The sequence below is a fragment of the Haliotis rubra genome, unplaced genomic scaffold (genome assembly GCF_003918875.1).
Source record: "Haliotis rubra isolate DU_JTF1 unplaced genomic scaffold, ASM391887v1 Scf468, whole genome shotgun sequence".
Lineage (NCBI taxonomy): Eukaryota > Metazoa > Mollusca > Gastropoda > Lepetellida > Haliotidae > Haliotis > Haliotis rubra.
Window position 1 is genome coordinate 402175 of NW_025767155.1, and position 16885 is coordinate 419059.

Genomic DNA, 16885 nt, shown 5'->3' on the forward strand with positions numbered 1-16885 from the left:
TCCTGGTGGCTGGGATAGCGGATTGTGAACTGGCCTGGTGTAGCTTTATTTCCTACTTGAAAACATGGAGTTTATTTGGAATTTGACATAGCCAGATCGGATGCTCTATGTATCTTTTAATTCTTTTGGATCATAATGTGGAAGAAGGAAAACCTGCGGAAGAATTTTCTGCGTGTAAAGCAGATAGCGGATCAGAATTTAGGAAGGTGGGTCTCGTCTGCTTGTAGCTGAATCTGACATTGATCCTTGAAATTAGCATATTTCTCTCTCACGTTATTTGCTACATTGTTTCCACATCAAATATTCACTTGGCTTATTTACACGTAATAAGATCGATGCTGGAATGTATATTTACAAATAACGTCTGTTACAACCTTCTAACCGTGTGTCATGATTCTTTGCTTCCTCCAAGTCTGCCTGGGACATGTAGGGCTGTTCGGTTGCTTTATATCCATCAAATTTACAAAAATGTTAAGAAGTGTCCTATTTGTATAATAATTTCATAATGTTATCTACTGTAGTGATCAAATGAAACATAATGCCGTAATAGGCATGATGAGGAAAATATGTATGGATCCTCATTGAAATTATAATTACATACACCAGCGATCTGTAAATACTGTGATATATTTAGACAGGAAGTCACATGTTGCACTAGTACTGTTATTGATACCATCATGGTTCCTCCATAAATTACTACTAATGACTTTGTTGCACATACATGACTGGGTTTGACTGTTATTACATACACACCTTTCCAAGTTAATGTTTACTATATTGAAGACACATGATTGTAACAACATCCCTTCCCATGTTTACTGCTGAATACATAGGTTCATGTCAAATGTTTTTTCCATTCAACACTGTCAGGGCAAAAACTACACTGTAAAAGCAGGAGCAAAACGGCTACAGTACTTCAGAAATGTCATACAGCATCAGACTCAAGCCCTTCGTGGTGATTGCCACATAATGTATGTCCGTCTGGTCTATGCTCGTTAACTATGTTATAATTTTGCCCCATGTAACACCAGATGTTGATTTTACATATTTTACAGGGTTACTTTTCGAGGAGTCAGCCTTGGCAACAAGTATGTAATTTCTTCCAACACAAGGGAGACAATTTTTCCTTTTGAATGCTTTCAGAAAACATTGTTTTATGTAATACTGTCACTTGATTTATGAAAAAGTTAAATGGCATACAGACTACAAGAGCACTAAACGAACAGTTACCAAATTAATGTTGCTGCTTCTTAATCATCATGAAATTTGCTAAGTCATTTGCACTAGAATACTTTGTTGTCTGTTTTCATAACAAGTCAGAACAAAAGTCATATCAAATGACAGCAGTGCTTATTAACTAAGCAATATTGCCTTTTTTGTGGATAGAGCAAATAGTTGTTTTGAAGATTAATTCCCAAGAATGCCTAACAAAATGAAAGAAATGTGGTGTGGTCCCAAAATATTTGTAGTATCATTAGAATAGATCATATCCAAGATTTATTCATCATGTACAGATTGCAATGAACAAAATGCTGCAAAAGGGCTAGACATTCTCACCTATGTCAGAAACAAGTAAACATGGTAAAGATATGTTGAGAACGAGGTTTGATATCTATCGAATTAATATTTGCGACTCAGACACCTTCATCTTATGCAGTTGTTTACCTTCTCTGTTATTGCTTCATTTCATTAATATACAATGAGCATCACAAAAGCATGTTTGCTGATATGATATATTGATAAATTGGTGGGGGGGAGGGGGCTACAACATTGTATCCACTTATCAGTCTTATCATGTTTTGCTGACTAATCATATTAGTTAGGAAAGTGAAAAACAAATTTACTCATACTAAAATTAAAACCTGATTGAATTGTTTGCCAATGGCTTATTAAACTTGCAATTATGCCAGATGTATTGGTAGTTTTATCAAAAAGCACAAAAATATTTTTTCTTGTTTAGTTCTTTTAAGAAATAGTGTTAGAGGAAGCAAAATGGGGACCATATCATTTTCTGCTACTGTTAGACTAAATGTTATTACTGAACTTTGACATTTGTCAAACCGTTTTTAATTTTTCTTGCATGATTGTGATGATCACACTATAGATCATCATGATCATTCTTATTTTAACTTAACCATGTTAACATATATTAAACATTTGTTCCATATTGGAAAAATAATAATTATATAAGAATTTTATTTCCAGTATGCTTAGAATAATAGCTCTTATAACATGTTTTGGATCAACTAACTTTAGTGCAGTTATATTTGTTTACATGACTACATTGTTACTAAGCATACTTCATTGATAACTAAACTGACTACCTGTAATATTTGGCACTTCGATACAGTCTTGTATTCTGACAGTTTCATGTTTCAGACATTTTGCTCATTGTATGAACTTCATATCATTGAATGTCACATTTAGTCACAGCCTGATAAAGTATCACATGCATGTTGATATCAAGATTTCTTTAGCAAGTTTTTCCTGTTTTGCAAGTTTTTATATTTAGTTTGCACAATGTCACCATGGCATGTTTTTTTGCTGTTATATCATCATGCTTGTCAGCTTTTATCATCATATTGTAATTTGTATGGTTGTCACGTTGTTGTTTAGAGTACATTTATTATTTGTCATATTGTTGATAAATTCATCAGACCAGCATCTATATGTTATTCCACTATTGATGTGTTGTGTTTAAAAAAGATTATCAGTAACTGGCACACATGATTTAGTTTTATCACATAATTAAATTTTGTTTGCAAAGTTTAATAACACATCATCATCATCATCATTATCACCATCATCATCATCACCATCATAAGTGTGATCAGGTAAAAATAGTGGTTGTAGTATGAAAATTTGAACTATAAAAGTAATCATTGCTGAGCTTACCATGAATGCTACATCAAAAGATACAGCTACAGGTATGTGCTTTTATGGGTTTGATATGTCTAATTGTCCACATTATCTGAAATATTTCAATTGCAGTTCATACAATGTGCCTTAGCAATCACATGTATTTACTTTGACCTCAGAGTACCATGATGATAGTATCATATTACTTTTCCATCCGCTGATAAGTCTGACCCATTGGGGGGCGGTGGGGTAGTCTAGTGGTTAAAGCGTTCGCTCTTCACGCCGAAAACCCGGGTTCGAATCCCCACATGGGTACAATGAGTGAAGCCCATTTCTGGTGTCCCCCCGCCGTGATATTGCTGGAATATTGCTAAAAGCGGCGTAAAACCAAACTCAGTCAGTCAGTCAGTCAGTCAGTCTGACCCATTGGTTATAAATGTGGATATATTGTTTACCATACAGAGTCACATAGCCTATTGTGTTATGGCAATAACTAGTTTATCAACACTGGCCTTGACCAACTAAGTAGTATTATATCTTTATGTTCTACACATGATCATGTTGACTGTAAATATTGTGTATAAGGTCAATTTTAATCTTGAAGAAGACTATAAGTGACCTTTTTCCTTCTCTTGGACTATTTTGATCTTCATAGATACTTCATCACTGACTTATTAATATCTTGCAAACATTTGTTAATTTAGCTGGTTTCCTAAGCCCAGGGCTACTAACCTATCACTTGTGATATTTAATATATTATGAAACATCTGACGGTTATCGCAGCATGACTCAAATCATGTGATACTTATAAGTTTGTCCAGTATCAATATTCATATGCTTCCTAGCCAACATTTGGGGAAAAACGTTTTTTGTCAGTTGAAAATGTGACTAATTAATGCACACGCATGATGTAATTTTCCAGCTGAACATATCTTCTTCAGAAAAGTTCTTTTATCTCAGTGCCCTCATATTCATTAGGACTTTCCAGGTCATTAACGGTGTTGGATCTCACCATGTTCATCTGACACCATTTAGTAGGGTTGTGTGAGACACTACATCAAGAATGTGTCACTGGCGGCCTACATCAAACACCCGTGTGTACACACATGTGCTGTGAATGTATACTCAGATTTGTATAATAGGGAACACACCAGCTCACAACATGTCGGGGGGTGGGTAGTTAAGGAAGCATGGTGCAGGCAATGGTTTTAGAAGCATGTGAAAATACAGTAATTGTGTTTTTACAAAGAAAAGGCATCTTCATGTTTCAAACAATGTTGACATGTTTGAAATTTCTCCTTGTTGGTTAGTGTATGAATGTATTGAGCACAGAATGAGATTTACCATTTTGTTGATTTGGAAGGGGTTTGAGTTTATGTTTTGAAACATTGTCAAAGATACACAATGTTTATCATGTATTGAATTTTATATTTAAATCTTTCTCAGATCATGTATGTAGATAAAATGGTCCTCTTGCATGTTGCTGTCTCATAGTTTCACTGTCGGCTTATAGGATATATTAAAGTTCAAATAAAAATACCTGATAGATTACATGCATAGTTTTAGTCATAAAAACATTCAGCACATATCTGAATAATCTTATAAGGGAGAGGTACAGTGCTATAACTACTACCTCTCTTATCATCTCTCGTCTGAAAATATGTCTCAAAATACATGCTGAACTCAGTTTTGATTGTGTATTTAGGCATTAATCCTTGTTCTAATCTCAGATATTTTGAAATTGTCAATGTTTTCCAAACTGGGAATCTGCAGTGTGAGGATTATGTTGTTATATTCATTCCTCATCAGTGTATTTTGTCAATAGAAAGGCGTGTAAAAGATTATTTGTCAAGTGGGGCCAGTGCACTAGAGGATGAGGCTCCTTGATGTTGTGGGATGGCCATCATTGAAAGTGCCTGACAGGTTGCAGCACTGATTACTGGCGACAGTTGTGTCTCCAACCAAGAGACTGAGGTGTTGAAAACACACACTGCTCTGAGTCAGCTCATAGGGACATTACACATCGTTGTCACTCGTTGCCATGAATGTTACTCACTAGCAAGATGTTTGGAGTGTCTTGATAGGTTACTCTGTGCAATATGCAATAACAATTTTGTACAAGGCTGTATTCAGTTCACATTGTCAAATGTTTAGGCTTATAATTGTTATATGCAGTGTTTTAAAATGTATCCACTACACTGGATTCATGGCTACAAAGTGCTATGGAATTCTAAAGCACCCTTCAGTTCTTGAGTATTAAATTGGTGTCAATGTCAACAACTACTCTTCAACTTCTTACAAGACAATGAAATACTGGTATGTTATGCAGTATCTGCTCAAATTCTTTCATTCTACCCTCCCAAAGTTTTCATTCAATTTTTGTTAAACGCGTGGTTAATCCTTACAGCTATTGTCTTCAAGTAAGGTGACTTTACCAAGAACCAAGTTGGTTGTGGCTTATCTGAAATCAACAAATGCTTATCTGAGACCTGTAAGCATTGTGTGATGCTTGTGTTTGTGACCCACCCCACTCCATGGTTGCACTTCTCCTGATTGTGATAGGGCTATTAGTCACCAGGATGTATTGATGATAATCTCAACTGAAATGTTTATGAGCATATGAGGTTCCACTCTCTTCATATCTTTGTGCCTTAGTTGTTCAACTCCACACTCAGCAATATTCCAGGCTGAGTGACAGCTGTCTGTAACATCCACACAATCCGTTGTTTGACAATATTAACTTGAATCAGCACAACTGGGATTCAGTGACATGCAGTCAACAAGACACAGAAACTGACCATCTAATCCACTTAGTTCCCTTGTGACAAACACATGTAGCTGAGGACATGTCCTTGCTTGGCATCCTCATGGTTTCTTCATGTCTAGATACACATATATGTATGCACTACATATATGTATGCACTACATATATGTATGCACTAACTACATTGGTGCAGTTTTTATATACTTTCAAGACAATAGTTAACAAGTGAGTGAGTGAGTTAAGTTTTTACACGGCACTCGGCAATATTCCAGCTATATGGCGGCGGTCTGTAAATAATTGAGTCTGGACCAGACAATCCAGTGATCAACAGCATGAGCATCAATCTGCGCAATTGGGAACGATGACATGTGTCAACCAGTCAGCGAGTCTGACCACCCGATCCCGTTAGTCGCCTCTTACGACAAGCATAGTCACCTTTTGTGGCAAGCATGGGTTGCTTGAGACCTATTCTACCCCGGATCTTCGCGGGTCTAATAAAATAGTTAACAAGGTCTAATTTACTATTACATATCTAGTATTTGAAACTAAGCAAGAAAGTCAATTGGTCAAGCCCTGATGTTAGAAGTTATATATAGAGGACCCTACGTTCAACCATATAGAAGACCCCTTTGTACCCAGGCCCATCCTTAGTTTTGAATGCTGATATTTCTGATGGTGATAAGACAGTAGATATGTTATGTAACATATAACAGTGAGACAGGGAGGATGAAATCCTCTGACACTATGACAGTTATCTGTAGCCAATGCTTAGTTTCAGATGAATTTTTGTTCAATTGTTATTTCCTGGTCATGTGCACTTACTGTTCCAGCATGTCTTCTCTTGGCAAACAGATAATGTATGTTATAAAAATAGCTTCCTGAGTCTAGGCTTCATGAACAGATCACTATGTAGATATGTGATAAAACGTGGACCCCAACCACTTCAGGCATTGTACTCAAAGTGCTAGACATTACCTGAATGGGATATGGGAGTCCTTCAGGTTTGCTGCAGTGGTAGAAAATCTAATTGAATCTAGGACCACTAGAATCTTTTGAGGACGGACTTTTTACTTTCATGGCTAATTTGGGAATTTAATGCTCATGATCACAGGATTGTCTGATCTCAACTCAATTATTTACAGATCACCATCATATGGCTGGAAACTTGCTGAGTGCTGCGTTCAACATGAAAACAAACACTTATTTGATTGATCAGTTTTCTCTTCAGGGAAAATATAGCCACTAGTTGTTAATCCAAAAACAGTAACGATCATCTAGATGGACAAGATGTTTCATTTCTATGTCTCATTATTTGACGTAATTTCTGCTCCAAAACTAAACTCATTCACTCACTCACTCAAGAGGCTGAAGGTTAACTGAACCAGTTGTTTGGGAGGCTTTTATTAACCCAAACTATGCTGTGTATTCTGTCATATAATGCAAGTCAACACCAAGGCTCATATTTTGCAGCAATGTTTGGTTTAAGTGTGGAAGCTAATTCCACATGTTTATTTCAACAAATGTCACTTGTCTGTAAATGACACCGCTATCTGTCACATGAGAAGGACGCCACGAACAAGTTTGTATCACAGTGATGTGCATACCATAGTATATTTAGAAATGTCAACAGTCAATAAGGATAGATATTTCAGAAAATTGTGTTTACACAATATGGGTGTTGTTAATTTTGACATTGAATAGGTAATTTTGCAACATAAATTCACAATTTAGGCTGAAAGTGGTCATTATAAGTTATTTATGAGGGTTGGAAATGTATTTTATTCTTAACAGGATTAAAAAATCATTTGGATCAGGTTGCTGTTTATGTATTGGTAGAAGTGGTAGTCCACAAGGAAATATCACCTGCCCTTCCTAAATTGTAATGTTTTCAGATTATCAGACTAATACTTAATGTACTTGGTGTTTTTACCGAATTGTAACCAGTTAATGCACATGTTATATAAGTTACACTGTTACATACTATTAAATATGACTATGAGGGTTATGTTCAATTGATCTCACACATTCCTGCCTTCCTGTCTACCCTGTTGGTAGGCTAGTGACCATTGCCTGAGCTGAGGTGATGACTAATAATGTCACATTGACTGAATGCTGTCACACCCACTGTTAGTCTGTGGACATGTCCAATTAATTGACCCTTCAAACTGTGCAGAACGACATGCATAGTTTATGGGTTTGATGACCTGTCCAGAGGCTATTAGCACTTTGTTTCCTAAGGAGAAATTTAGGAAGTAACAATGTGCAATTGCCACACCTTTACTCAAACCCATCACATTTTCCCAATAAATCTAATCATGGGTAATATATTGTCTGATAATTGAGGAAGCACTATTACAGGGTTTTACATAGGTCTTCAAAACTGGGAGTCCTGGGGACTCCAGGCATATTTGTTTGGGTGTCCATTTCCAAAATTGGGAGTCCATCAATTTGCATGAAATCAATGATCATGGATGCTTCCCATTTGATAATGATTATGTTATAATGTGTGTTAGTTTCAATGTCATTAGAATAATGATTGTAAACAGAATGTTTATATTTTGATTATGGGATATCATTACAAACTCAGAAAGTTCTTTCCCAGAAAAAAATTGAATCGCGTCCACAAGGATGCACAGGATTTTAGTTTGGGGGTACTTCATCAAATTTCTGTGTCCAATACGCAGGAATCATGTGTCCCGTAAAACCCTGCTATTATGGAAGCACTATTATGGATGTTCTGTTTCATGAAGCGTCATAACTTTATATCTTTGTCCAGGGTTGTAGATGATGCACAATTGGGCAGAATGTATACAGACAAAAACAGCATTGCATCTCCTGTAACACACAGTGCTATTCTTTGTACACCATTCTTGACAAGATATAAAAAGGTAATGTAATAAAAGTAATGAACAAATCTGGTAGTACACCACACAGCTAATTTTCATTACTTTACAGAGCCAACATATGTTCTTGAGGATTCTAGAAATTAATTGACGTTTTCCTCAGACCCATAGTTTTGTGGGTCGAGGTGAAACCATGGTTCTCTCAGAAATCTTTTCTTTAAAGTGACGTTTCATAGTTTTGTTTTGGATGATAAAGCATGTTATGCTTGGCAGAATGTCGCCCTTTTGAGCATGTTGGGAAATAACATTTGACCTGGCAGACAGTGACAGTCAGTGTAGTAAAATGTAGCAGACTAACGCTTAGTCTCTGAATATATATAATATTAATAGTAACCAAAAAACCCATTTAAACTGAAAAGGAGCCCCATGTGGAAATCTAGACTTGCTTCATTCAGGGTTTTAGCATTGCAGGGAGGGCTAGGCAGTAGGGAAAATAATATAATATGGTTCAGGGACTGTAAGACAGACTATTAATGTAGCAGTATGTTTCACAAAGACTTCACACAATGTAATGACCTACATGAGACATATTTCCATCAAACATAACACCCTGGCTGTTGGCTTGAACAAGGAACAAAGACTATATTTAATAAGCTTTCTTTCTAAATATGCAGTGCAATGTGGCCACTGAACCGTCAACAGTGTTGCCTACGGCTATGACCAGATTTATTGAATTAAGTCTAGTTTTATCATCAGTATGTGTGTTCAAGTGAATAATGTTTGTTTGTACATCAGTTTATGCTGAACTCAGTATTATTCCATGCATATATGACATGTAAATAATGCAGTCATCATTGACACCATGACCATTGAACTGAGCAACTGGGATACGATGATGACACACTTCAGCTGGCAAGTTACACCTCCTGATCCCTTCTGTTGCATGGGTTACTGATAACCAATTCTAACCCAGAGGGGGGCTTGTGAATACGATGATTAGATTAATATTCCTTATCTGAGCTGAAGTGTTGCATGGATGAACTTACACCTCCTGATCCACACCAAAATCTGTTGCATGCCAGAGTAACTGATAACCAATTCTAAGCATTAGGGTAGCCTAGTGACACTGAAGACCCACATAAGAACAATGTGTGATGCCAATTTATAGTGGCCTTGGCAGTGAAATATATTGATGAAATATAAAAAAGCAACATAAAACCTTAAATACTCACTTTATTTTCTATATTCTGTTATAATTGCATTTATTGTAAAAGGGGCTGTGGGGTAGCCTAGTGGTTAAAGCGCTAATTCTGCAAAGACCCGGTTCGAACATGGGCACAATGTGTTAAGCCCATTTCTGGTGTCCCCCGTCGTGATATTGCTGGAATATTGCTAAAAGCGGCGTAAAACTAAACTCAGTCAGTCAGTTATTGTAAAAGACCGCACAATACACAAAATAATAACATGGCTAAAATCAGAATATTTGGAGGCAGTTGCCCAAGCAATCTCGTGCATGTTACACATGCTAAAGATATACAGTTGGTGTCAGAACATTTTCCATTATCAATAGTTTCCTGATTTTTTATTATTACTCTAGCGAGTGCTGAAAGTTACAGTTCACAAGGATACCTGGTTTCGTAGGATGTTTAATGTTGCAGTGTCCTATTTGTGTTGATGTCAAGTGATGTACTGCCACTCCTCAGCATGAGTATGATTTGTCCATTCTGTGGAATTCATTCTGCATCCCCTTCTGGGTAATGAAGTACATTCCTGTTGCAGTCAAGTGTTGTCAAGTTGCCTGCATACTCCTAACTTTAAGGCACACTGCCAGTAATGATAACACAAGTTGCTTCTCTCAGCGAGGAGATAATTGTAGAGCCATCATGACTGACAGTTCCAGCAGGTAACATGGAATACCTATGTGGATCTGGAATGTGCCACCATTTTGTGCAGGGTACGTCCCTCCACAGCTGTAGTCATGGGAGCGCTGTAGCATATACTTGTTTGTATCAGTATCAGTAGATATGGACAGAGGGAACAGATGGCTGGAGATCATGTTTGATAGGCCGTATAATCCATTGTAATGTCACAGTAACATAAGCAGGGATTGGGAAAGGTGGGGGCCATGGGCCATTTTGCACATTAGAATAAAAATGGCCCATTAAAATTTTGAAGTTTTCTATTGATACAAGGGCAATGGCCCATTCTAAATTCAGAAAATGGCTAATGATCCTGAAAATGGCCCATTGTCAAAGTTCTCTATCCCAATCCCTGCATAAGGAAATGGATTGATTTCTTTTAAATATATACATGGAAGGAAATTAACCAAACACATCAACTAGCCTGAATAGTGATGTAGCTACAGCCCACAGAATGTTAGAATTCATAAAACTAGCCTGAATAGTGATGTAGCTACACCCCACAGAATGTTAGCATTCATAAAACTAGCCTGAATAGTGATGTAGCTACACCCCACAGAATGTTAGAATTCATAAAACTAGCCTGAATAGTGATATAGCCTTTGGGAATGTTAGAATTCATAAAACTAGCCTGAATAGTGATATAGCTACACCCCACAGAATGTTAGAATTCATAAAACTAGCCTGAATAGTGATGTAGCTACACCCCACAGAATGTTAGAATTCATAGAGCCATTAGGATGCCTTTGAGATTTAAGAACCTGGTCCAAGCTCGTAGGCTGGTGCTAATTACTCCCTGCATCATGAACATGGACAATGTTGTTACAATCCTAAGCGCCCCACACACAAAATACTTTAAAAGATGGTAATGTTGTTACCCTGCCTGGCGTTAGATAAAACATGGTTGGTTGGTTGTTTAACGCCGGACTCAGCAATATTACAGCTGGTGGCGGTCTGTAAATAATCAAGTCTGGACCAGACAATCCCAGCCAGCGATCAACAGTATGAACATCAATCTACACAATTGGGATACGATGACATGTTTCAACCAAGTCTGACCACTCGCTCCCGTTAGTCGCCTCTTACGACAAGCATGGGTTGCTGAAGACCAATTCTAACCTGGATCGCAGGGTTGATAAAACATGGACTGGTGGCATTTAGGCAGTATAATATGTCTGAGAGGAGTATACATGTTAAACTGTGGCTTGGTATCTCAGTGGGACAGCACTTTGAACTGACATAAATCCAGACTGGTAGACTCACTCAAATCTTCATGCATATTACAATATAACTGCAATAATGTTGTCTGGGTCTTAAAACTATTTTTACAGGAACTCTCCACCTAAAACATAGGAACATGTATAGACATCCTCTACAAGATGTGACTGTCATAGATTGTTCTTTTGTGCTCAAGATGCTTAGTTGCAAACTGATCTAACTCTTTTTGTCATTATTTACATTGACATACGTCTCTATGAAGAATTTTGTTACAGAATGTCATAACTGCATTTCTTGACCTCTTCGTGTTGAATTTCATTGTAGAATGTCAGATATGAATACTGTTTAACACTTGCCTTTAAGTCAACAGTGGGGCATTTTAAGCATCTCAGATTAAGATGAAGCAAATGTGGAGATGACCCTATCCTAGTTGGTATTGTTGTCATTGATGTTTTGGGTGTGTTTTTTTCCATTAAATACCAGGATGGTGTTTTTGTGCATTGCAAAACAAGAAAAACACTGGCTAATGTTTGTTTGTCTATGATTGATCACGGATTTGAACAGTTCCTCGTCCTCAAGACAGGCTAAACAAGTGTTTGATACATCTCTTAAATATCTGACGTCATACGTGTAGTTTGTCCGTAAGTTAACATGTCATTGGAAACAGAAATAGCACCCATATTCTCGCATGTTAGGATATGTATGAGTCTTAGAATGTTACCCTATTGACTCCTAACCTTAATGTAAGATAACACAAGGTGAAATGTGCTCCGATGACTGAACATCTGCTTGCCGAATAGTGTTTCAGGTCAGGAAAACATTTATATCGTCTAACTGCCCTATTTTTTTATCAACCTGGCCCATCATTTTGCAGGTAATTGGTCAAGTGACCCACAGGTAAACCCATCAGTCTGAAGCCCACTTCTGGGTGATGTATGATGGTAGCTGAGTGACTCACTTTACACTGTCAGGTGGGATACACTGCTATGTGATCACTGCATACTGAAGATGTCTTCTTCTGTCTCTTTCTGTCTCTTGCTGTCAGCTTTCAAAGATGTTTGTTGTGACATTACATAACATTATACACCACTCATGGAAACAACACTCCCACCCATAAGTACATTGTAAACAAAGATATTTGTAGCTGGTAGTGAAATTATTCCAGAACATCATGTCTTCGCCTTTTATGGAGTTCAGGGACTTGTTTTTATTAGCTTCAATCTATGTCGCTGTCAGTAAACTTGATCACTGATTCTAACCTTGTTGACCATCTCTCATTTGTGTCACCAGGATAAGATAAGGAATGTTTACTAAAGGTCTTACTGTGTTTATATATGTCTTCGTAACTGATGCTTTAGTGTAGTGTAAAATATCTTGAGCTACTCATAATCTAAGGGAGTATAGGCAGACTCAGTTGTTTATGGGCTACAATTTGCAGCACAAAGTTGTAACACTTGTGTGTGCCAGAATCCTATGATTGTGGTTTTGAATAATTCTTGGTCAGGGATTTACCTTGAGTCCTGTTTTTGACGGTTCCTGGGACTCATGAATCATACTCTTAAATTTCAGGAGTGCTTGACAACAAAATGGGGGTCCAGACACTTAAATATTATTATTATTATTAATAGTGTTATTGTCTTGTGTATCATGATCATCACATTATTTGTTACAGTTATTGAATTGCAAATCATACCATAACCAAGCTAGTATGTTTAGTACTAGTACCAAACACTTTGATAACTTATTGTTACTTGATTTGGACTTTTTCTGCTTCCCTGTGGATGCACTAATAAATTTTGTTGCGTCCATTGTCAATTTTTTATGTGTATAGGACGCAGGAATTCGCGTCCTGTAAATCCATGCTTGGTCTTTCAGCACAATACCTGTGCTCATGGGTATCACCAAATTTGTAAACATCCAAGACATGCATCACTTGGGGCTGTTCCTCCATATTAAGCTGACATTTTACAGCTGAAATTGTGTTCAGGCTAGTGGAACCCACTCAAGCTCCACATGTAACCGCCTCCGTGGTGTAGTGGTTAGAGCGTCCACCCAGGGAGAGCGGAAGGTCGTGGGTTCGATCCCCAACCGCGTCATACCAAAAGATGTTAAAATATGGTACTTGTTGGTCCCTGCCTGGCGCTCGGCATTAATGGGTACAACAAGGTCTGGTTGGCTCGGAGTCAGTATAATGTGTCTGAGTGGGGTTTTGATGCTTCACTGCGGCATGGTATCTCAGTGGGCTAGCACTGTAAAACCGGCTTCAGTCTGGGCTAGTACAAGCAGCCGCACATACACATACACACGCATGCACGTCGTCATATGAGCGAAATATTCTCAAGCACGACGTTACACCCAATTTCACCTCACCTCAAGCTCCACGTGTGGTAGCCAATGCAAGTACAACCAGGTTTCATTGTTACAGTGGTGCAAGACAGACTATGGTGCAAGTGTATCAAGGAATCTTATCCTATGGAACTCGAACATAATCATATACATGATTGGTTTCAATTTGCTTTATTAATTTAATCAGGGTTGGCAAGGTTAAAAGCGAGATGGAATTTGTAGTAGTTGGTGTAGAGTGATTTTACTTAATCCTATTCTGTTTTATTATGAACCCATTTCAGATAGTGTTCCATATATTATCTTCGATTCCCAGTTGTCACAGACACGCAATATTTGTTATTAAAAAGCCATTGTTTGTTTGGTCCTCATATCACTCCTACATCACATTCACGTTATAATTGACATTTGAAACAGATGTCGATGGGATAATCTTGTTATGTTCTGGACATAAACAAAAAACATAATGAAGTTATTAACCATAGCATATCTTTGCTGCTTACAAATGCTACACATGTTTTGTTTGTGCAGGTAAATATCTATATAGACAGTCTGCATTGCAGTTGAGATCTTCAGTAGTAGTTGATTATGCATCATTGCGGTTAGACTTGTCAGATCTACTGATAAGACATGCCAGCAATATATTTGACATGATATTAAAACCCTGAGGGTCTCTTTAAGGTCACCGCATGCTTCACTGAACACAGCCTATTTTGGCATATTACTGTTCAGTTATCTTTCTTTCCACCAAGATGTTTGTGACGTTATCACTTTTAACACTTAAATATATTCTAAAGGTTTTACAAAAGGTTTTACAAAAGGTTTTGTCAAATCTCAATAGCTGAAATCTAATGCAGATTCATGAGCTGGGTTGATGAATATGTGGAAAGGCTGTACCTCTGGCAGAGATGGAATGTGAAATATGAACAGAATCTGTTCTTCCTCAATATACACAGCAGGGTGTCAGAGATCATAAGGTTGTAAATATTGATTGTAATAAGCATGTGCAAAAATCTGAAGCATTCTGTCTGGAAAGAAATAATCTTTAAGAGCATAACATCCAGATATTATTCTGCAATGTAAGGATTAATCCTCCTATCAAGATCTGATATCATTACCAGTCAGTTTAGTTTCCTTATCACCTCAAGAATAAATGATACTTAAAGTCCTGGCTGTTTGAACTTATGCAATCCTGCAAGTGTTCTATTTATTGGTGAAAATATGTCCAACATTGAGGATATAATATTATCCTGTATTTGACCGCCAGTAACTTCCTGTAACTCCAGGAATAACTTCCTGTAATGAGCGGTGGGGTAGCCCAGTGGTTAAAGCATTCGCTCGCCACACCAAAGGCCCGGGTTCGATTCCATGGGCACAATGTGGAAAGCCCATTTCCAATGTCTCCTGCTGTAATACTGCTGGAATATTGCTAAAATTACTCACTCATTCACTCCTGTAATTCCATGTTTATAAGTGTTAGCATGGAGACACAGTGTACCAAAATAAATGACAATGCTTCTTGTAGCAGATGGATTTTTCATATAATAGCACATCTGACATTATTCCAAAATAATGATAATAGCATATCCCACAACTTACATAATGGAAATGGTATCCAGTTACAGTCTGTAACTCAGTGATGGTTGGACAAACAAGCAGATTACCTGATACTAACAAAGCAAGGTGACAGTTGACAGGGTCACATTCATCATTATGCTGTGAGTCATGCAGACTATGATGTGAGGGGTTGATATTGGCCTTACTTGCAGAAGAATTATGGTTATAGATGGAAACGGGGTAGCCTAATGGCTATAGTGTCCTCTCATCACGCTGAAGACCTGGGTTCGAATCCCCACATGGTTACAATGTGTGAAGCCCATTTCTGGTGTTCCTGCCATGATATTGCTGGAATATTGCTAAAAACGGCATAAAACCATACTCCTTCACTCACTCACTATAGATAGAAACAGTGTTTATTTTACATAGATATGAACTGAGTGTAACACCTTGTAATGTTTTCTACTAATGACTCAGTTTAGAGAACAAATTATGCTTTTAAGTTTTATTTTACATTTGAACTTTCTGTTGAATTTTTATTTATTAAGATGATAAACTCAAGCCAAGCCAGGTACTTAAATTGTTTTTTAATTTCATGCCAAGTGCCACTGTTCATTTGTTGGATAGTTACTAAATATTTAAAGTAAGGAATTGTCAAATCATTTTATTCAGATCTGTAGCAAGTTGAGACTCTGGAGACTGCTGTGTCAATAACAGATGAGATCAATAACATGATATATAGCGTAGAACCTGCACAACAAAGTACCCTGTGTGACCAGTCTTCGATTGCATTCCTTGCCTCGGAAGTTGTTTGTACAGCCATATGTGGCCTGGGTTCAGCTTCTATGGGGTGTCAAGACAGTGGATATGTATAGAAGTGGTGTCAGTTTAGAACTATACCTGCTCGGTTGAATAGTCATGCCTTTATGACAAGTCAGGTTTGCCACTTATCATAGGAATTGGAACTCTATATTTTTTGGCAAAATTGCCAAACTTAAACATGTGGTATATATTTAACTTCACTACTGGCTTAAATACAGAAGTTATTTCTAGCAAAATACAATTTCTTATGGGAAAATATCTGATAAGCTGGCAGAATCTTATGTTTATATGCGATGTTCATACTGATACAGACAAACTCTGTCATTATAGGATTTGTTAAAGATTGTTTGTCTGTGAAAATTGTCACAAGCTTTGTGCCCTTGAGTTACTATACTGCCTTTGCAAAATTAAAATGTGATATTGCACCTTTAAGAATCAGAACAGGAAAATATGTAAACTTAGATTTGGAAACAGTCTGGGTTGACCATATGTATCAGCAGACAAAAATAAGATAGGTCTATTAAATATGTGTATTAATTTGTACACTGTTGAAATTGTAC

General features: G+C 37.3%; 1 protein-coding gene across 11 annotated transcripts in view; it reads left to right on the top strand.

Moving 5' to 3' along the window:
* Positions 1–16885, top strand: part of LOC124290502 (rho GTPase-activating protein 44-like) — a 66878-nt gene continuing 49993 nt past the window's right edge. For 10 of the 11 annotated variants that reach the window (XR_006901955.1, XR_006901954.1, XR_006901953.1 and 7 more), the window contains exons 1-2: positions 1–206; positions 1056–1088. Coding sequence is in view for 8 of the 11 variants with exons in the window: in XM_046727212.1 (XP_046583168.1) it covers positions 136–206; positions 1056–1088 (104 nt within the window). In the remaining 3 variants the exon portion in view is untranslated. The remainder of the gene's footprint in view (positions 207–1055; positions 1089–16885) is intronic. The other variant, XM_046727214.1, reaches the window with a different exon arrangement.